At 39.9% G+C, this 22056-nt stretch overlaps 1 protein-coding gene across 1 annotated transcript in view; it reads left to right on the forward strand.

Moving 5' to 3' along the window:
• Positions 1-22056, forward strand: part of LOC124021168 (annexin A5-like) — a gene marked incomplete at its 3' end in the record, with an annotated part of 42357 nt that overhangs the window by 14396 nt on the left and 5905 nt on the right. Inside the window, exons 5-8 of the mRNA XM_046336516.1 lie at positions 11952-12065; positions 12150-12240; positions 12520-12599; positions 15211-15261. Coding sequence (XP_046192472.1) covers positions 11952-12065; positions 12150-12240; positions 12520-12599; positions 15211-15261 — 336 coding nt within the window. The remainder of the gene's footprint in view (positions 1-11951; positions 12066-12149; positions 12241-12519; positions 12600-15210; positions 15262-22056) is intronic.

Raw genomic sequence — 22056 nt, forward strand, 5'->3', positions numbered from 1 at the left:
CAACCACAATACAACCACAACGCAAACACAATACAACTACAATACAACTACAATACAACCACAATACAACCACAACCATCATACAACCACAACCATCATACAACCATCATACAACCACAACCATCATACAACCACAATACAACCACAACCACAATACAACAACAATATAACCACAATACAACCACAATACAACTACAATACAACCACAATACAACCACAACCATCATACAACCACAACCATCATACAACCACAATACAACCACAACAACAATACAACCACAATACAACCACAATACAACAACAATACAACCACAACCACAATACAACAACAATACAACCACAACCACAATATAACCACAATACAACCACAATACAACCACAACCACAATACAACCACAACCACAACCACAATACAACCACAATACAACCACAACAACAATACAACCACAATACAACACAACCACAATACAATACAACCACAATACAACCACAATACAACCACAACCACAATACAACCACAACCACAATACAACCACAATACAACCACAATACAATCACAACCCCAATACCACCACAATACAACAATACAACCACAATTCAACCACAACCACAATACAACCATAATACAACCACAACACAACCACAACCACAATACATCCACAACCACAATACAACCACAATACAATCACATCCACAATACAACCACAACACAACCACAATACAACCGGAACACAACCACAACCACAATACAACCGAACACAACCACAACCACAATACAACCGAACACAACCACAACCACAATACAACCGAACACAACCACAACCACAATACAACCGAACACAACCACAACCACAATACAACCGAACACAACCACAACCACAATACAACCGAACACAACCACAACCACAATACAACCGGAACACAACCACAACCACAATACAACCGAACACAACCACAACCACAATACAACCGAACACAACCGAACACAACCACAATACAACCGAACACAACCACAATGCAACCGGAACACAACCACAATGCAACCGGAACACAACCACAATGCAACCGGAACACAACCACAATGCAACCGGAACACAACCACAATACAACCGGAACACAACCACAACCACAATACAACCGGAACACAACCACAACCGGAACACAACCACAACCACAATACAACCGGAACACAACCACAATACAACCACAACCACAATACAACCACAACCACAATGCAAACACAACCACAATACAACCACAACCACAATACAAACACAACCACAATACAACCACAATACAACCACAACCACAATGCAAACACAACCACAATACAACCACAACCACAATACAACCACAATACAACCACAACCACAATGCAGACACAACCACAATACAACCACAACCACAATATAACCACAATACAACCACAACCACAATGCAAACACAACCACAATACAACCACAATACAACTACAATACAACACAACCACAATTCAACCACAATTCAACCACAATACAACCACAATACAACTACAACCACAATACAACCACAACCACAATACAACCACAATACAACCACAATACAACCACAATATAACCACAACCACAATATAACCACAATACAACCACAACGCAAACACAATACAACTACAATACAACCACAATACAACCACAACCATCATACAACCACAACCATCATACAACCATCATACAACCACAACCATCATACAACCACAATACAACCACAACCACAATACAACAACAATATAACCACAATACAACCACAATACAACTACAATACAACCACAATACAACCACAACCATCATACAACAGCAACCATCATACAACCACAACCATCATACAACCACAATACAACCACAACCACAATACAACAACAATATAACCACAATACAACCACAATACAACTACAATACAACCACAATACAACCACAACCATCATACAACCACAACCATCATACAACCACAATACAACCACAACAACAATACAACCACAATACAACCACAACAACAATACAACCACAATACAACCACAATACAACCACAATACAACAACAATACAACCACAACCACAATACAACAACAATACAACCACAACCACAATATAACCACAATACAACCACAATACAACCACAACCACAATACAACCACAACCACAACCACAATACAACCACAATACAACCACAACAACAATACAACCACAATACAACACAACCACAATACAATACAACCACAATACAACCACAATACAACCACAATACAACCACAACCACAATACAACCACAACCACAATACAACTACAACCATCATACAACCACAATACAACCACAACCACAATACAACCACAATACAACCACAATACAATCACAACCCCAATACCACCACAACCACAATACAACCCCAATACCACCACAATACAACAATACAACCACAATTCAACCACAACCACAATACAACCATAATACAACCACAACACAACCACAACCACAATACATCCACAACCACAATACAACCACAATACAATCACATCCACAATACAACCACAATACAACCACAACACAACCACAATACAACCGGAACACAACCACAACCACAATACAACCGGAACACAACCACAACCACAATACAACCGGAACACAACCACAACCACAATACAACCGGAACACAACCACAACCACAATACAACCGGAACACAACCACAACCACAATACAACCGGAACACAACCACAACCACAATACAACCGGAACACAACCACAACCACAATACAACCGGAACACAACCACAATGCAACCGGAACACAACCACAATGCAACCGGAACACAACCACAATACAACCGGAACACAATACAACCGGAACACAACCGGAACACAATACAACCGGAACACAACCACAACCACAATACAACCGGAACACAACCACAACCACAATACAACCGGAACACAACCACAACCACAATACAACCGGAACACAACCACAACCGGAACACAACCACAACCACAATACAACCGGAACACAACCACAATACAACCACAACCACAATACAACCACAACCACAATGCAAACACAACCACAATACAACCACAACCACAATGCAAACACAACCACAATACAACCACAATACAACCACAACCACAATGCAAACACAACCACAATACAACCACAACCACAATACAACCACAATACAACCACAACCACAATGCAGACACAACCACAATACAACCACAACCACAATATAACCACAATACAACCACAACCACAATGCAAACACAACCACAATACAACCACAATACAACTACAATACAACACAACCACAATTCAACCACAATTCAACCACAATACAACCACAATACAACTACAACCACAATACAACCACAACCACAATACAACCACAATACAACCACAATATAACCACAACCACAATATAACCACAATACAACCACAACACAAACACAATACAACCACAATACAACTACAATACAACCACAATACAACCACAACCATCATACAACCACAACCATCATACAACCATCATACAACCACAACCATCATACAACCACAATACAACCACAACCACAATACAACAACAATATAACCACAATACAACCACAATACAACTACAATACAACCACAATACAACCACAACCATCATACAACAGCAACCATCATACAACCACAACCATCATACAACCACAATACAACCACAACCACCATACAACCACAATACAACCACAACCACCATACAACCACAATACAACCACAACCACCATACAACCACAATTCAACCACAACCACAATACAACCATAATACAACCACAACACAACCACAACCACAATACATCCACAACCACAATACAACCACAATACAACCACAATACAATCACATCCACAATACAACCACAATACAACCACAACACAACCACAATACAACCGGAACACAACCACAACCACAATACAACCGGAACACAACCACAACCACAATACAACCGAACACAACCACAACCACAATACAACCGAACACAACCACAACCACAATACAACCGAACACAACCACAACCACAATACAACCGGAACACAACCACAACCACAATACAACCGGAACACAACCACAATACAACCACAACCACAATGCAACCGGAACACAACCACAATACAACCACAACCACAATGCAACCGGAACACAACCACAATACAACCACAACCACAATGCAACCGGAACACAACCACAATGCAACCGGAACACAACCACAATGCAACCGGAACACAACCACAATACAACCGGAACACAACCACAATACAACCGGAACACAACCGGAACACAATACAACCGGAACACAACCACAACCACAATACAACCGGAACACAACCACAACCACAATACAACCGGAACACAACCACAACCGGAACACAACCACAACCACAATACAACCGGAACACAACCACAATACAACCACAACCACAATACAACCACAACCACAATACAACCGGAACACAACCACAATACAACCACAACCACAATACAACCACAACCACAATGCAGACACAACCACAATACAACCACAACCACAATATAACCACAATACAACCACAACCACAATGCAAACACAACCACAATACAACCACAATACAGACACAACCACAATACAACCACAATACAGACACAACCACAATACAACCACAACCACAATGCAACCACAACCACAATACAACCACAATACAACTACAATACAACACAACCACAATTCAACCACAATTCAACCACAATACAACCACAATACAACTACAACCACAATACAACTACAACCACAATACAACCACAATACAACCACAATACAACCACAATACAACCACAATATAACCACAACCACAATATAACCACAATACAACCACAACGCAAACACAATACAACCACAATACAACTACAATACAATCACAATACAACCACAACCATCATACAACCACAACCATCATACAACCATCATACAACCACAACCATCATACAACCACAATACAACCACAACCACAATACAACAACAATATAACCACAATACAACCACAATACAACCACAATACAACCACAATACAACCACAACCATCATACAACAGCAACCATCATACAACCACAACCATCATACAACCACAATACAACCACAACCACCATACAACCACAATACAACCACAACCACAATACAACAACAATACAACCACAATACAACAACAACCACAACCACAATACAACAACAATACAACCACAATACAACAACAATACAACCACAACCACAATACAACAACAATACAACCACAACCACAATATAACCACAACCACAATACAACAACAATACAACCACAACCACAATATAACCACAATACAACCACAATACAACCACAACCACAATACAACCACAACCACAATACAACCACAACCACAATACAACTACAACCATCATACAACCACAATACAACCACAATACAATCACAACCCCAATACCACCACAACCACAATACAACCACAATACAACCACAATACAACAATTCAACCACAATTCAACCACAACCACAATACAACCATAATACAACCACAACACAACCACAACCATAATACAACCACAACACAACCACAACCACAATACAACCGGAACACAACCACAACCACAATACAACCGGAACACAACCACAACCACAATACAACCGGAACACAACCACAACCACAATACAACCGGAACACAACCACAACCACAATACAATCGGACCACAACCACAATGCAACCGGAACACAACCACAATGCAACCATAACACATCCCTAAACACAACCCTAACACAACCACAATACAACCGCAATACAACCACAACACAACCACAATACAACCGGAACACAACCACAACCACAACACAACCGAACCACAATACAACCGGAACACAACCACAACCACAATACAACCGAACACAACCACAATACAACCGAACACAACCACAATACAACCACAACCACAATGCAACCGAACACAACCACAATACAACCGAACACAACCACAATACAACCGGAACACAACCGGAACACAATACAACCGGAACCACAATACAACCGGAACACAACCACAACCACAATACAACCGGAACACAACCACAACCACAATACAACCGGAACACAACCACAACCACAATACAATCGGACCACAACCACAATGCAACCGGAACACAACCACAATGCAACCATAACACATCCCTAAACACAACCCTAACACAACCACAATACAACCGCAATACAACCACAACACAACCACAATACAACCGGAACACAACCACAACCACAATACAACCGGAACCACAATACAACCGGAACACAACCACAACCACAATACAACCGGAACACAACCACAATACAACCGGAACACAACCACAATACAACCACAACCACAATGCAACCGGAACACAACCACAATGCAACCGGAACACAACCACAATACAACCGGAACACAACCACAATACAACCGGAACACAACCGGAACACAATACAACCGGAACACAACCACAACCACAATACAACCGGAACACAACCACAACCACAATACAACCGGAACACAACCACAACCACAATACAACCGGAACACAACCACAACCGAACACAACCACAACCACAATACAACCGGAACACAACCACAATACAACCACAACCACAATACAACCACAATACAACCACAACCACAATGCAAACACAACCACAATACAACCACAACCACAATGCAAACACAACCACAATACAACCACAATGCAAACACAACCACAATACAACCACAATACAACCACAACCACAATGCAGACACAACCACAATACAACCACAACCACAATATAACCACAATACAACCACAACCACAATGCAAACACAACCACAATACAACCACAATACAACTACAATACAACACAACCACAATTCAACCACAATTCAACCACAATACAACCACAATACAACTACAACCACAATACAACCACAACCACAATACAACCACAATATAACCACAACCACAATATAACCACAATACAACCACAACGCAAACACAATACAACCACAATACAACTACAATACAACCACAATACAACCACAACCATCATACAACCACAACCATCATACAACCATCATACAACCACAACCATCATACAACCACAATACAACCACAACCACAATACAACAACAATATAACCACAATACAACTACAATACAACCACAATACAACCACAACCATCATACAACAGCAACCATCATACAACCACAACCATCATACAACCACAATACAACCACAACCACCATACAACCACAATACAACCACAACCACCATACAACTACAACCACAACCACAATACAACAACAATACAACCACAACCACAATACAACAACAATACAACCACAACCACAATATAACCACAATACAACCACAACCACAACCACAATACAACCACAACCACAACCACAATACAACCACAACCACAATACAACCACAACCACAATACAACCACAACCACAATACAACCACAACCACAATACAACCACAACCACAATACAACTACAACCATCATACAACCACAATACAACCACAATACAATCACAACCCCAATACCACCACAACCACAATACAACCACAATACAACCACAATACAATCACAACCCCAATACCACCACAACCACAATACAACCACAATACAACCACAATACAACAATTCAACCACAATTCAACCACAATACAACCACAATACAACAATACAACCACAATTCAACCACAACCACAATACAACCATAATACAACCACAACACAACCACAACCACAATACATCCACAACCACAATACAACCACAATACATCCACAACCACAATACAATCACATCCACAATACAACCACAATACAACCACAACACAACCACAATACAACCGGAACACAATCACATCCACAACACAACCGGAACACAACCACAACCACAATACAACCGGAACACAACCACAACCACAATACAACCGGAACACAACCACAACCACAATACAACCGGAACACAACCACAACCACAATACAACCGGAACACAACCACAACCACAATACAACCGGAACACAACCACAACCACAATACAATCGGACCACAACCACAATGCAACCGGAACACAACCACAATGCAACCATAACACATCCCTAAACACAACCATAACACAACCCTAACACAACCCTAACACAACCCTAACACAACCACAATACAACCACAACACAACCACAATACAACCGGAACACAACCACAACCACAACACAACCGGAACCACAATACAACCGGAACACAACCACAACCACAATACAACCGGAACACAACCACAACCACAATACAACCGGAACACAACCACAACCACAATACAACCGGAACACAACCACAACCACAATACAACCGGAACACAACCACAACCACAATACAACCGGAACACAACCACAACCACAATACAACCGGAACACAACCACAACCACAATACAACCGGAACACAACCACAATACAATCGGACCACAACCACAATACAATCGGACCACATCCCTAAACACAACGCAACCGGAACACATCCCTAAACACAACCCTAACACAACCCTAACACAACCCTAACACAACCCTAACACAACCCTAACACAACCACAATACAACCCGGAACACATCCCTGAACACATCCCTGAACACATCCCTGAACACATCCCTGAACACATCCCTGAACACATCCCTGAACACATCCGGAACACAACCATAACACAACCGGAACACAACCATAACACAACCGGAATACAACCACAATACAACCACAACCACAATACAACCACAACGTCAACACAAGCACAACACAACCATAATACAACCACAATACAACCACAACCTCAACAATCAATCAATCAATCAAATTTTATTTATATAGCCCTTCGTACATCAGCTGATATCTCAAAGTGCTGTACAGAAACCCAGCCTAAAACCCCAAACAGCAAGCAATGCAGGTGTAGAAGCACGATGGCTAGGAAAAACTCACTAGAAAGGCCAAAATCTAGGAAGAAACCTAGAGAGGAACCAGGCTATGCGTGGTGGCCAGTCTCTTCTGGCTGTGCCGGGTGGAGATAACAGAACATGGCCAAGATGTTCAAATGTTCATAAATGACCAGCATGGTCGAATAATAACAAGGCAGAACAGTTGAAACTGGAGCAGCAGCACAGTCAGGTGGACTGGGGACAGCAAGGAGTCATCATGTCAGGTCGTCCTGGGGCATGGTCCTGGGGCTCAGGTCCTCCGAGAGAGAGAGAGAGAGAGAGAGAGAAAGAAAGAGAGAATTAGAGAGAGCATATGTGGGGTGGCCAGTCCTCTTCTGGTTGTGCCAGGTGGAGATTATAACAGAAGATGGCCAAGATGTTCAAATGTTCATAAATGACCAGCATGGTCAAATAATAGTAAGGCAGAACAGTTGAAACTGGAGCAGCAGCATGGCCAGGTGGACTGGGGACAGCAAGGAGTCATCATGTCAGGTAGTCGTGGGGCATGGTCCTAGGGCTCAGGTCAGTTGAAACTGGAGCAGCAGCATGGCCAGGTGGACTGGGGACAGCGAGGAGCCATCATGTCAGGTAGTCCTGGGGCATGGTCCTAGGGCTCAGGTCCTCCGAGAGAGAGAAAGAAAGAAAGAAGGAGAGAATTAGAGAACGCACACTTAGATTCACACAGGACACCGAATAGGACAGGAGAAGTACTCCAGATATAACAAACTGACCCTAGCCCCCCGACACAAACTCCTGCAGCATAAATACTGGAGGCTGAGACAGGAGGGTTCAGGAGACACTGTGGCCCCATTCGAGGACACCCCCGGACAGGGCCAAACAGGAAGGATATAACCCCACCCACTTTGCCAAAGCACAGCCCGCACACCACTAGAGGGATATCTTCAACCACCAACTTACCATCCTGAGACAAGGCTGAGTATAGCCCACAAAGATCTCCGCCATGGCACAAGGGGGGGGGGGGGGGGGGTGACCACAACAGTGAATCAACCCACTCAGGTGACGCACCCCCTGCAGGGACGGCATGAGAGAGCCCCAGTAAGCCAGTGACTCAGCCCCTGTTAGAGGCAGAGAATCCCAGTGGAAAGAGGGGAACTGGCCAGGCAGACAGCAAGGGCGGTTCGTTGCTCCAGAGCCTTTCCGTTCACCTTCCCACTCCTGGGCCAGACTACACTCAATCATATGACCCACTGAAAAGATGAGTCTTCAGTAAAGACTTAAAGGTTGAGACCGAGTTTGCGTCTCTGACATGGGTAGGCAGACCGTTCCATAAAAATGGAGCTCTATAGGAGAAAGCCCTGCCTCCAGCTGTTTGTTTAGAAATTCTAGGGACAATTAGGAGGCCTGCGTCTTGTGACCGTAGCGTACGTGTAGGTATGTATGGCAGGACCAAATCAGAGAGATAGGTAGGAGCAAGCCCATGTAATGCTTTGTAGGTTAGCAGTAAAACCTTGAAATCAGCCCTTGCTTTGACAGGAAGCCAGTGTAGAGAGGCTAGCACTGGAGTAATATGATCCAATTTTTTGGTTCTAGTCAGGATTCTAGCAGCCGTATTTAGCACTAACTGAAGTTTATTTAGTGCTTTATCCGGGTAGCCGGAAAGTAGAGCATTGCAGTAGTCTAACCTAGAAGTGACAAAAGCATGGATTAATTTTTCTGCATCATTTTTGGACAGAAAGTTTCTGATTTTTGCAATATTACGTAGATGGAAAAAAGCTGTCCTCGAAATGGTCTTGATATGTTCTTCAAAAGAGAGATCAGGGTCCAGAGTAACGCCGAGGTCCTTCACAGTTTTATTTGAGACGACTGTACAACCATTAAGATTAATTGTCAGATTCAACAGAAGATCTCTTTGTTTCTTGGGACCTAGAACAAGCATCTCTGTTTTGTCCGAGTTTAAAAGTAGAAAGTTTGCAGCCATCCACTTCCTTATGTCTGAAACACATGCTTCTAGCGAGGGCAATTTTGGGGCTTCACCATGTTTCATTGAAATGTACAGCTGTGTGTCATCCGCATAGCAGTGAAAGTTAACATTATGTTTTTGAATAACATCCCCAAGAGGTAAAATGTATAGTGAAAACAATAGTGGTCCTAAAACAGAACCTTGAGGAACACCGAAATTTACAGTTGATTTGTCAGAGGACAAACCATTCACAGAGACAAACCATGCACCAATTTGTAAGTCGCTCTGGATAAGAGCGTCTGCTAAATGACTTAAATGTAAATAATACATTCCTAACACAACCCGAACACAACCATAACACAACCATAACACAACCATAACACAACCATAAACACAACCATAAACACAACCATAAACACAACCATAAACACAACCATAAACACAACCATAACACATTGTTATTATTGTTATTATTGTTATTATTATTGTTATTATTGTTATTGTCTCATTCCCTTGTCTGTTTTTGACCTGTAGGAGCTGAGACCATTAGAATGTCACTGTACCCTGTAATGATATCTGTGACCCTGTGCATGTGACTAATAAACTCATCTAATGTAATCTACAACCACAACCATAACACAACCATAACACAATCCTCCCTCCATATTTCTCTCTCTCTCTCTCTCTCTCTCTCTCTCTCTCTCTCTCTCTCTCTCTCTCTCTCTCTCTCTCTCTCACTCTCTCACTCTCTCACTCTCTCACTCTCTCACTCTCTCACTCTCTCACTCTCTCACTCTCTCACTCTCACTCTCTCACTCTCTCACTCTCCCTCCTTCCTCTTGTCCTCCTCTCTCTCTCTCTCTCTCTCTCCTCTCTCTCTCTCTCTCTCTCTCTCTCTCTCTCCTCTCCCCCCTCTCTCCCTCCCTCCCTCCATCCCTCCCTCCTCTCTCCCTCCCTCCCTCCATCCCTCCCTCCTCTCTCCAGGACCTGGTAGGTGATCTGCAGGGTGAACTGGGGGGAAAGTTTGAGACTCTGGTAGTGGCTCTAATGACTCCGCCCATCCTCTACGATGTGACGTCACTACGGAACGCCATCAAGGTATTTTACCCAGGACTAGTGATGTCATATCCTGTGAGTGACGGTGTGATGTCATAGTGACTGTGTGTTGATGTCACGGTGTAGGGGGCGGGGACCAATGAGAAGGTGCTGATTGAGATCCTGTCTTCTAGAACGGCCCAGCAGATTAAGGACATCACTGCTGCCTATCGCCAGGGTAACACACACACACACACACACACACACACACACACACACACACACACACACACACACACACACACACACACACACACACACACACACACACACACACTGCTGCCTACCGCCAGGGTCACACACACACACACACACACACACACACACACACACACACACACACACACACACACACACACACACACACACACACACACACACACACACACACACACACACACACACACACACACACACACACACACACACACACAGACTCACTGATTGTGTGTTCCAGAGTTTAATAAGAACCTGGAGGAGGATGTAACAGGAGACACGTCCGGTCACTTCAGGAGACTGCTGGTCATCCTGCTACAGGTGAGAGGTCAGAGGTCAGGGGAACATAGATCTGGTATATATAGATGCGTGGGACATAGATCTGTACGAGCCAAAAGTTTGGACACCTACCTAGAATAATAGTGAAGACATCAGAACTCTGAAATAACTCCTATGGAATCATGTCGTAATCAAAAAAGTGCCTTGATGACAGTTTTGCAGACATGAAGTCAGTCAATCCGGAACAGTTCAAGAACTTTGAAAGTTTCTTCAAGTGCTATGATGAAACTGGCTCTCATGAGGAGCGCCACAGGAAAGGAAGACCCAGAGTTACCTCTGCTGCAGAGGATGAGTTCATTAGAGTTAAATGGGTCTCATGAGGACCGCCACAGGAAAGGAAGACCCAGAGTTACCTCTGCTGCAGAGGATGAGTTCATTAGAGTTAAATGGGTCTCATGAGGACCGCCACAGGAAAGGAAGACCCAGAGTTACCTCTGCTGCAGAGGATGAGTTCATTAGAGTTAAATGGGTCTCATGAGGACCGCCACAGGAAAGGAAGACCCAGAGTTACCTCTGCTGCAGAGGATGAGTTCATTAGAGTTAACTGGCTCAGATTGGAAAGGAAGACCCAGAGTTACCTCTGCTGCAGAGGATCAGTTCATTAGAGTTACCAGCCTCAGATTGGAAAGGAAGACCCAGAGTTACCTCTGCTGCAGAGGATAAGTTCATTAGTTACCAGCCTCAGATTGGAAAGGAAGACCCAGAGTTACCTCTGCTGCAGAGGATGAATTCATTAGAGTTACCAGCCTCAGATTGGAAAGGAAGACCCAGAGTTACCTCTGCTGCAGAGGATGAATTCATTAGAGTTACCAGCCTCAGATTGGAAAGGAAGACCCAGAGTTACCTCTGCTGCAGAGGATAAGTTCATTAGTTACCAGCCTCAGATTGGAAAGGAAGACCCAGAGTTACCTCTGCTGCAGAGGATGAATTCATTAGAGTTACCAGCCTCAGATTGGAAAGGAAGACCCAGAGTTACCTCTGCTGCAGAGGATGAATTCATTAGAGTTACCAGCCTCAGATTGGAAAGGAAGACCCAGAGTTACCTCTGCTGCAGAGGATAAGTTCATTAGTTACCAGCCTCAGATTGGAAAGGAAGACCCAGAGTTACCTCTGCTGCAGAGGATCAGTTCATTAGTTACCAGCCTCAGATTGGAAAGGAAGACCCAGAGTCTTCCCAGAAATTGCAGCCCAAATAAATGCTTCACTGAGTTCAAGTAACAGACGCATCTCAACATCAACTGTTCAGAGGAGACTGCGTGAATCAGGCCGTCATGGTTGAATTGTTGCGAAGAAACCACTACTAAAGGACACCAATAATAAGAAGAGACTTGCTTGGGCCAAGAAACACGAGCAGTGGATATTAGACTGGTGGAAATCTGTTCTTTGGTCTGAGATTTTTTTGTTTGTTCAAACTGCCGTGTCTTTGTGAGACACAGAGTAGGTGATTGGATGATCTCCGCATGTGTGGTTCCCATCGTGAAGCATGGAGGAGGAGGTGTGATGGTGTGTGGTTCCCACCGTGAAGCATGGAGGAGGAGGTGTGATGGTGTAGGGGTGCTTTGCTGGTTACACTGTCAGTGATTTATTTAGAATTCAAGTCACACTTAACCAGCATGGCTACCACAGCATTCTGCAGCGATACGCCATCCCATCTGGTTTGCACGTCTATCATTTGTTTTCAACAGGACGATGACCCAACACACCTCCAGGCTGTGTAAGGGCTATTTGACCAAGAAGGAGAGAGATGGAATGCTGCATCAGGTGCCCTGGCCTCCACGATCACCCGACCTCAACCCAATTAAGATGGTTTGGGTTAAATTGGACCGCAGAGTGAAGGAAAAGCAGCCAACAAAGTGCTCAGCATATGTGGGAACTCCTTCAAGACTGTTGGAAAAGCATTCCTGACGAAGCTGGTTAAGAGAATGCCAAGAGTGTGAAAAGCTGTCATCAAGGCGAATGATGGCTACTTTGAAGAATCTAAAATATATTTTGATTTGTTTATTTTATGGTTTTGATGTCATCACTATTATTCTAAAATGTAGAAAATAGTAAAAAATAAAGAAAAACACAAACTTGTCAACTTTTGACTGGTACTGTAGATGTGTGGGACATAGATCTGACAGATATAGATGTGTGGGATATGGATCTGACAGATATAGATGTGTGGGACATAAATCTGACAGATATAGATGTGTGGGACATGGATCTGACAGATATAGATGTGTGGGACATAGATCTGACAGATATAGATGTGTGGGACATAGGTCTGACAGATATAGATGTGTGGGACATAGATCTAACAGATATAGATGTGTGGGACATGGATCTAACAGATATAGATGTGTGGGACATAGATCTGACAGATATAGATGTGTGGGACATAGATCTGACAGATATAGATGTGTGGGACATAGATCTGACAGATATAGATGTGTGGGACATAGATCTGACAGATATAGATGTGTGGGACATAGATCTGACAGATATAGATGTGTGGGACATGGTCTGACAGATATAGATGTGTGGGACATAGATCTAACAGATATAGATGTGTGGGACATAGATCTGATAGATGTGCTCTCTCTCCTCTCAGGCCAGCAGACAGCAGGGGGTACAGGAGGGGAACATAGAGGCTGACGCACAGGTAAGAGAGAGAGAGTGTGTGTGTGTGTGTGTGTGTGTGTGTGTGTGTGTGTGTGTGTGTGTGTGTGTGTGTGTGTGTGTGTGTGTGTGTGTGTGTGGTGTGTGTGTGTGTGTGTGTGTGTGTGTGTGAGAGGGAGAGAGAGAATCACATGTCTATCTCTGAAATATGTGATAGTAATCAGATTTACTGCTCAGTCACAATGCCTTCTTTGACTTGTGTTCTGCTCAGGGGTGTGTGACAAAGTGTCTGACGGTTATGTGTGTGTAGAATAACACTCCTCCCACAGCCACCCATTGTGTAAGCGTGTGTGTGTTGGTGTGTGAGGGGAGAGACAGAAGGTGTGTTGATAGTGATACCCAGTGTTGAATGCTGCCATCTAGTGGTCATATTTTTATTTATTTCACCTTTATTTAACCAGGTAGGCTAGTTGAGAACAAGTTCTCATTTACAACTGCAACCTGGCCAAGATAAAGCAAAGCAGTTCAACACAAACAACACAGAGTTACAGATGGAATAAACAAGCGTACAGTCAATAACGCAATAGAAGAAAAATGGACGTCATAAGGTGAATGCACCAATTTGTAAGTCGCTCTGGATAAGAGCGTCTGCTAAATGACTTAAATGTAAATGTAAAAATAAAGTCTATATACAGTGCGTGCAAATGGAGGTAAGGCAATAAATAGGCCATAGTAGCGAAGTATTTACAATTTAGCAGATTAACACTGGAGTGATAGATGAGCAGATGATGTGCAAGTAGAAATACTGGTGTGCAAAGAACAGAAAGTAAATTAAAACAATATGGGGATGAGGTAGGTAGATTGGGTGGGCTATTTACAGATGGACTTTGTACAGCTGCAGCGATCAGTTAACTGCTCAGATAGCTGATGTTTAAAGTTAGAGAGGGAGATATGAGTCTCCAGCTTCAGCGATTTTTGCAATTAGTTTCAGTCATTGGCAGCAGAGAACTGGAAGGAAAGGCAGCCAAAGGAGGAATTGTCTATGGGGATGACCAGTGAGATATACCTGCTGGAGCGCGTGCTACTGGTGGGTGTTGTTATCGTGACCAGTGAACTGAGATAAGGCGGAGCTTTACCTAGCATAGACTTATAGGTGACCTTGAGCCAATGGGTTTGGCGACTAATATGTAGCGAAGGCCAGCCGACTAGAGCATACAGGTCGCAGTGGTGGGTGGTATAAGGTGCTTTAGTAACTAAACGGATTGCACTGTGATAAACTGCATCCAGTTTGCTGAGTAGAGTGTTGGAGGCTATTTTATAAATGACATCGCAGAAGTCGAGGATCGGTAGGATGGTCAGTTTTACAAGGGTATGTTTGGCAGCATGAGTGAAGGATGCTTTGTTGGGAAATAGGAAGCCAATTCTAGATTTAACTTTGGATTGGAGATGTTTGATATGGGTCTGGAAGGAGAGTTTACAGTCTAACCAGACACCTAAGTATTTGTAGTTGTCCACATATTCTAAGTCAAAGCCGTCCAGAGTGGTGATGCTGGACGGGCGGGCAGGTGTGGGCAGCGATCGGTTGAAGAGAATGCATTTAGTTTTACTAGCATTTAAAAGCAGTTGGAGGCCATGGAAGGAGTGTTGTATGGCATTGAAGCTCGTCTGGAGGTTTGTTAACACAGTGTCCAAAGAAGGGCCAGAAGTATACAGAATGGTGTCGTCTGAGTAGAGGTGGATCAGAGACTCACCAGCAGCAAGAGCAACATCATTGATATACACAGAGAAGAGAGTCGGCCTGAGAATTAAACCCTGTGGCACCCCCATAGAGACTGCCAGAGGTCCAGACAACAGGCCCTCCGATTTGACACACTGAACTCTGTCTTAGAAGTAGTTAGTGAACCAGGCGAGGCAGTCATTTGAGAAACCAAGGCTGTTGAGTCTGCCGATAAGAATGTGGTGACTGACAGAGTCAATCAATTGAAGGACTGTCCTGTACAGAATGATGTGTATTTACAACAGGTGGTGATATACAGAATCAAACTAAAACTCCCCAAATCAAGTCAAATCAAGTCAAATCAAGTCAAATACAAAGTCAAGTCTGTTTCAGTTAAGCAACATGTAATGTATTTAACCTCAATGTAAAGTCAATGTATTTAACCTCAATGTAAAGTCAATGTATTTAACCTCCAATGTAAAGTCAATGTATTTAACCTCCAATGTAAAGTAAATGTATTTAACCTCCAATGTAAAGTCAATGTATTTAACCTCCAATGTAAAGTCAATGTATTTAACCTCAATGTAAAGTCAATGTATTTAACCTCCAATGTATTTAACCTCAATGTAAAGTCTATGTATTTAACCTCAATGTAAAGTCTATGTATTTAACCTCAATGTAAAGTCTATGTATTTAACCTCATTGTAAAGTCAATGTATTTAACCTCAATGTATTTAACCTCCAATGTAAAGTCAATGTATTTAACCTCCAATGTAAAGTCAATGTATTTAACCTCAATGTAAAGTCAATGTATTTAACCTCAATGTAAAGTCAATGTATTTAACCTCCAATGTAAAGTCAATGTATTTAACCTCCAATGTAAAGTCAATGTAGTTAACCTCAATGTAAAGTCAATGTATTTAACCTCCAATGTATTTAACCTCAATGTATTTAACCTCCAATGTATTTAACCTCAATGTAAAGTCAATGTATTTAACCTCAATGTAAAGTCAATGTATTTAACCTCAATGTAAAGTCAATGTATTTAACCTCCAATGTATTTAACCTCAATGTAAAGTCTATGTATTTAACCTCAATGTAAAGTCTATGTATTTAACCTCAATGTAAAGTCTATGTATTTAACCTCAATGTAAAGTCTATGTATTTAACCTCATTGTAAAGTCAATGTATTTAACCTCAATGTATTTAACCTCCAATGTAAAGTCAATGTATTTAACCTCCAATGTAAAGTCAATGTATTTAACCTCAATGTAAAGTCAATGTATTTAACCTCAATGTAAAGTCAATGTATTTAACCTCCAATGTAAAGTCAATGTAGTTAACCTCAATGTAAAGTCAATGTATTTAACCTCCAATGTATTTAACCTCAATGTAAAGTCAATGTATTTAACCTCAATGTAAAGTCAATGTATTTAACCTCAATGTAAAGTCAATGTATTTAACCTCAATGTATTTAACCTCAATGTAAAGTCAATGTATTTAACCTCAATGTAAAGTCAATGTATTTAACCTCAATGTAAAGTCAATGTATTTAACCTCAATGTAAAGTCAATGTATTTAACCTCAATGTAAAGTCAATGTATTTAACCTCAATGTATTTAACCTCAATGTATTTAACCTCAATGTATTTAACCTCAATGTAAAGTCAATGTATTTAACCTCAATGTAAAGTCAATGTATTTAACCTCAATGTAAAGTCAATGTATTTAACCTCAATGTAAAGTCAATGTATTTAACCTCAATGTAAAGTCAATGTATTTAACCTCAATGTAAAGTCAATGTATTTAACCTCAATGTAAAGTCAATGTATTTAACCTCAATGTATTTAACCTCAATGTATTTAACCTCAATGTATTTAACCTCAATGTAAAGTCAATGTATTTAACCTCCAATGAAAAGTCTATGTATTTAACCTCAATGTAAAGTCAATGTATTTAACCTCAATGTAAAGTCAATGTATTTAACCTCAATGTATTTAACCTCAATGTATTTAACCTCAATGTAAAGTCAGTGTATTTAACCTCCAATGTAAAGTCAATGTATTTAATCTCAATGTATTTAACCTCAATGTAAAGTCGATGTATTTAACCTCAATGTAAAGTCAATGTATTTAACCTCAATGAAAAGTCAATGTATTTAATCTCAATGTAAAGTCAATGTATTTAACCTCAATGAAAAGTCAATGTATTTAATCTCAATGTAAAGTCAATGTATTTAACCTCAATGTAAAGTCAATGTATTTAACCTCCAATGTAAAGTCAATGTATTTGCCCTCAATGTAAAGTCAATGTATTTAACCTCATTGTAAAGTCAATGTATTTAACCTCAATGTAAAGTCAATGTATTTAACATCAATGAAAAGTCAATGTATTTAATCTCAATGTAAAGTCAATGTATTTAACCTCCAATGTAAAGTCAATGTATTTAACCTCAATGTATTTAACCTCAATGTATTTAACCTCCAATGTAAAGTCAATGTATTTAACCTCCAATGTAAAGTCAATGTATTTAACCTCCAATGTAAAGTCAATGTATTTAACCTCCAATGTAAAGTCAATGTATTTAACATCAATGTAAAGTCAATGTATTTAACATCAATGAAAAGTCAATGTATTTAACATCAATGAAAAGTCAATGTATTTAATCTCAATGTAAAGTCAATGTATTTAACCTCAATGTATTTAACCTCAATGTATTTAACCTCAATGTAAAGTCAATGTATTTAACCTCAATGTAAAGTCAATGTATTTAACCTCAATGTAAAGTCAATGTATTTAACCTCAATGTAAAGTCAATGTATTTAACCTCAATGTATTTAACCTCAATGAAAAGTCAATGTATTTAATCTCAATGTAAAGTCAATGTATTTAACCTCCAATGTAAAGTCAATGTATTTAACCTCAATGTATTTAACCTCCAATGTAAAGTCAATGTATTTAACCTCAATGAAAAGTCAATGTATTTAATCTCAATGTAAAGTCAGTGTATTTAACCTCCAATGTAAAGTCAATGTATTTAATCTCAATGTATTTAACCTCAATGTAAAGTCGATGTATTTAACCTCCATGTAAAGTCAATGTATTTAACCTCAATGAAAAGTCAATGTATTTAATCTCAATGTAAAGTCAATGTATTTAACCTCAATGAAAAGTCAATGTATTTAATCTCAATGTAAAGTCAATGTATTTAACCTCCAATGTAAAGTCAATGTATTTAACCTCAATGCATTTAACCTCCAATGTAAAGTCAATGTATTTAATCTCAATGTAAAGTCAATGTATTTAACCTCAATGAAAAGTCAATGTATTTAACCTCCATGTAATAAAGTCAATGTATTTAACCTCAATGTAAAGTCACTGTATTTAACCTCCATGTAATAAAGTCAATGTATTTAACCTCAATGTAAAGTCAATGTATTTAACCTCAATGTATTTAACCTCAATGTAAAGTCCATGTATTTAACCTCAATGTATTTAACCTCAATGTAAAGTCAATGTATTTAATCTCAATGTAAAGTCAATGTATTTAACCTCCAATGTAAAGTCAATGTATTTAACCTCAATGTATTTAACCTCAATGTATTTAACCTCAATGTAAAGTCAATGTATTTAACCTCAATGAAAAGTCAATGTATTTAATCTCAATGTAAAGTCAGTGTATTTAACCTCCAATGTAAAGTCAATGTATTTAATCTCAATGTATTTAACCTCAATGTAAAGTCGATGTATTTAACCTCAATGTAAAGTCAATGTATTTAACCTCAATGTAAAGTCAATGTATTTAACCTCCAATGTATTTAACCTCAATGTATTTAACCTCCAATGTATTTAACCTCAATGTAAAGTCAATGTATTTAACCTCAATGTAAAGTCAATGTATTTAACCTCAATGTATTTAACCTCAATGTAAAGTCAATGTACTTAACCTCAATGTAAAGTCAATGTATTTAACCTCATTGTAAAGTCAATGTATTTAACCTCCAATGTAAAGTCAATGTATTTAATCTCCAATGTAAAGTCAATGTATTTAACCTCCAATGTAAAGTCAATGTATTTAATCTCAATGTAAAGTCAATGTATTTAACCTCCAATGTAAAGTCAATGTATTTAACCTCAATGTATTTAACCTCCAATGTAAAGTCAATGTATTTAACCTCAATGTAAAGTCAATGTATTTAACGTCAATGTAAAGTCAATGTATTTAACCTCAATGAAAAGTCAATGTATTTAATCTCAATGAAAAGTCAATGTATTTAACCTCCATGTAATAAAGTCAATGTATTTAACCTCAATGTAAAGTCAATGTATTTAACCTCCATGTAATAAAGTCAATGTATTTAACCTCAATGTAAAGTCAATGTATTTAACCTCCATGTAATAAAGTCAATGTATTTAACCTCAATGTAAAGTCAATGTATTTAACCTCCAATGTAAAGTCAATGTATTTAACCTCAATGTAAAGTCAATGTATTTAATCTCAATGTAAAGTCAATGTATTTAACCTCAATGTATTTAACCTCCAATGTATTTAACCTCAATGTAAAGTCAATGTATTTAACCTCAATGTAAAGTCAATGTATTTAACCTCAATGTAAAGTCAATGTATTTAACCTCAATGTATTTAACCTCAATGTAAAGTCAATGTATTTAACCTCAATGTAAAGTCAATGTATTTAACCTCAATGTAAAGTCAATGTATTTAACCTCAATGTAAAGTCAATGTATTTAACCTCAATGTATTTAACCTCAATGTATTTAACCTCAATGTATTTAACCTCAATGTATTTAACCTCAATGTATTTAACCTCAATGTAAAGTCAATGTATTTAACCTCCAATGTAAAGTCAATGTATTTAACCTCCAATGTAAAGTCAATGTATTTAACCTCCAATGTAAAGTCAATGTATTTAACCTCAATGTAAAGTCAATGTATTTAACCTCCAATGTATTTAACCTCAATGTAAAGTCTATGTATTTAACCTCAATGTAAAGTCTATGTATTTAACCTCAATGTAAAGTCTATGTATTTAACCTCAATGTAAAGTCTATGTATTTAACCTCAATGTAAAGTCAATGTATTTAACCTCATTGTAAAGTCAAT

This window comes from Oncorhynchus gorbuscha, unplaced genomic scaffold (genome assembly GCF_021184085.1).
Source record: "Oncorhynchus gorbuscha isolate QuinsamMale2020 ecotype Even-year unplaced genomic scaffold, OgorEven_v1.0 Un_scaffold_1072, whole genome shotgun sequence".
Lineage (NCBI taxonomy): Eukaryota > Metazoa > Chordata > Actinopteri > Salmoniformes > Salmonidae > Oncorhynchus > Oncorhynchus gorbuscha.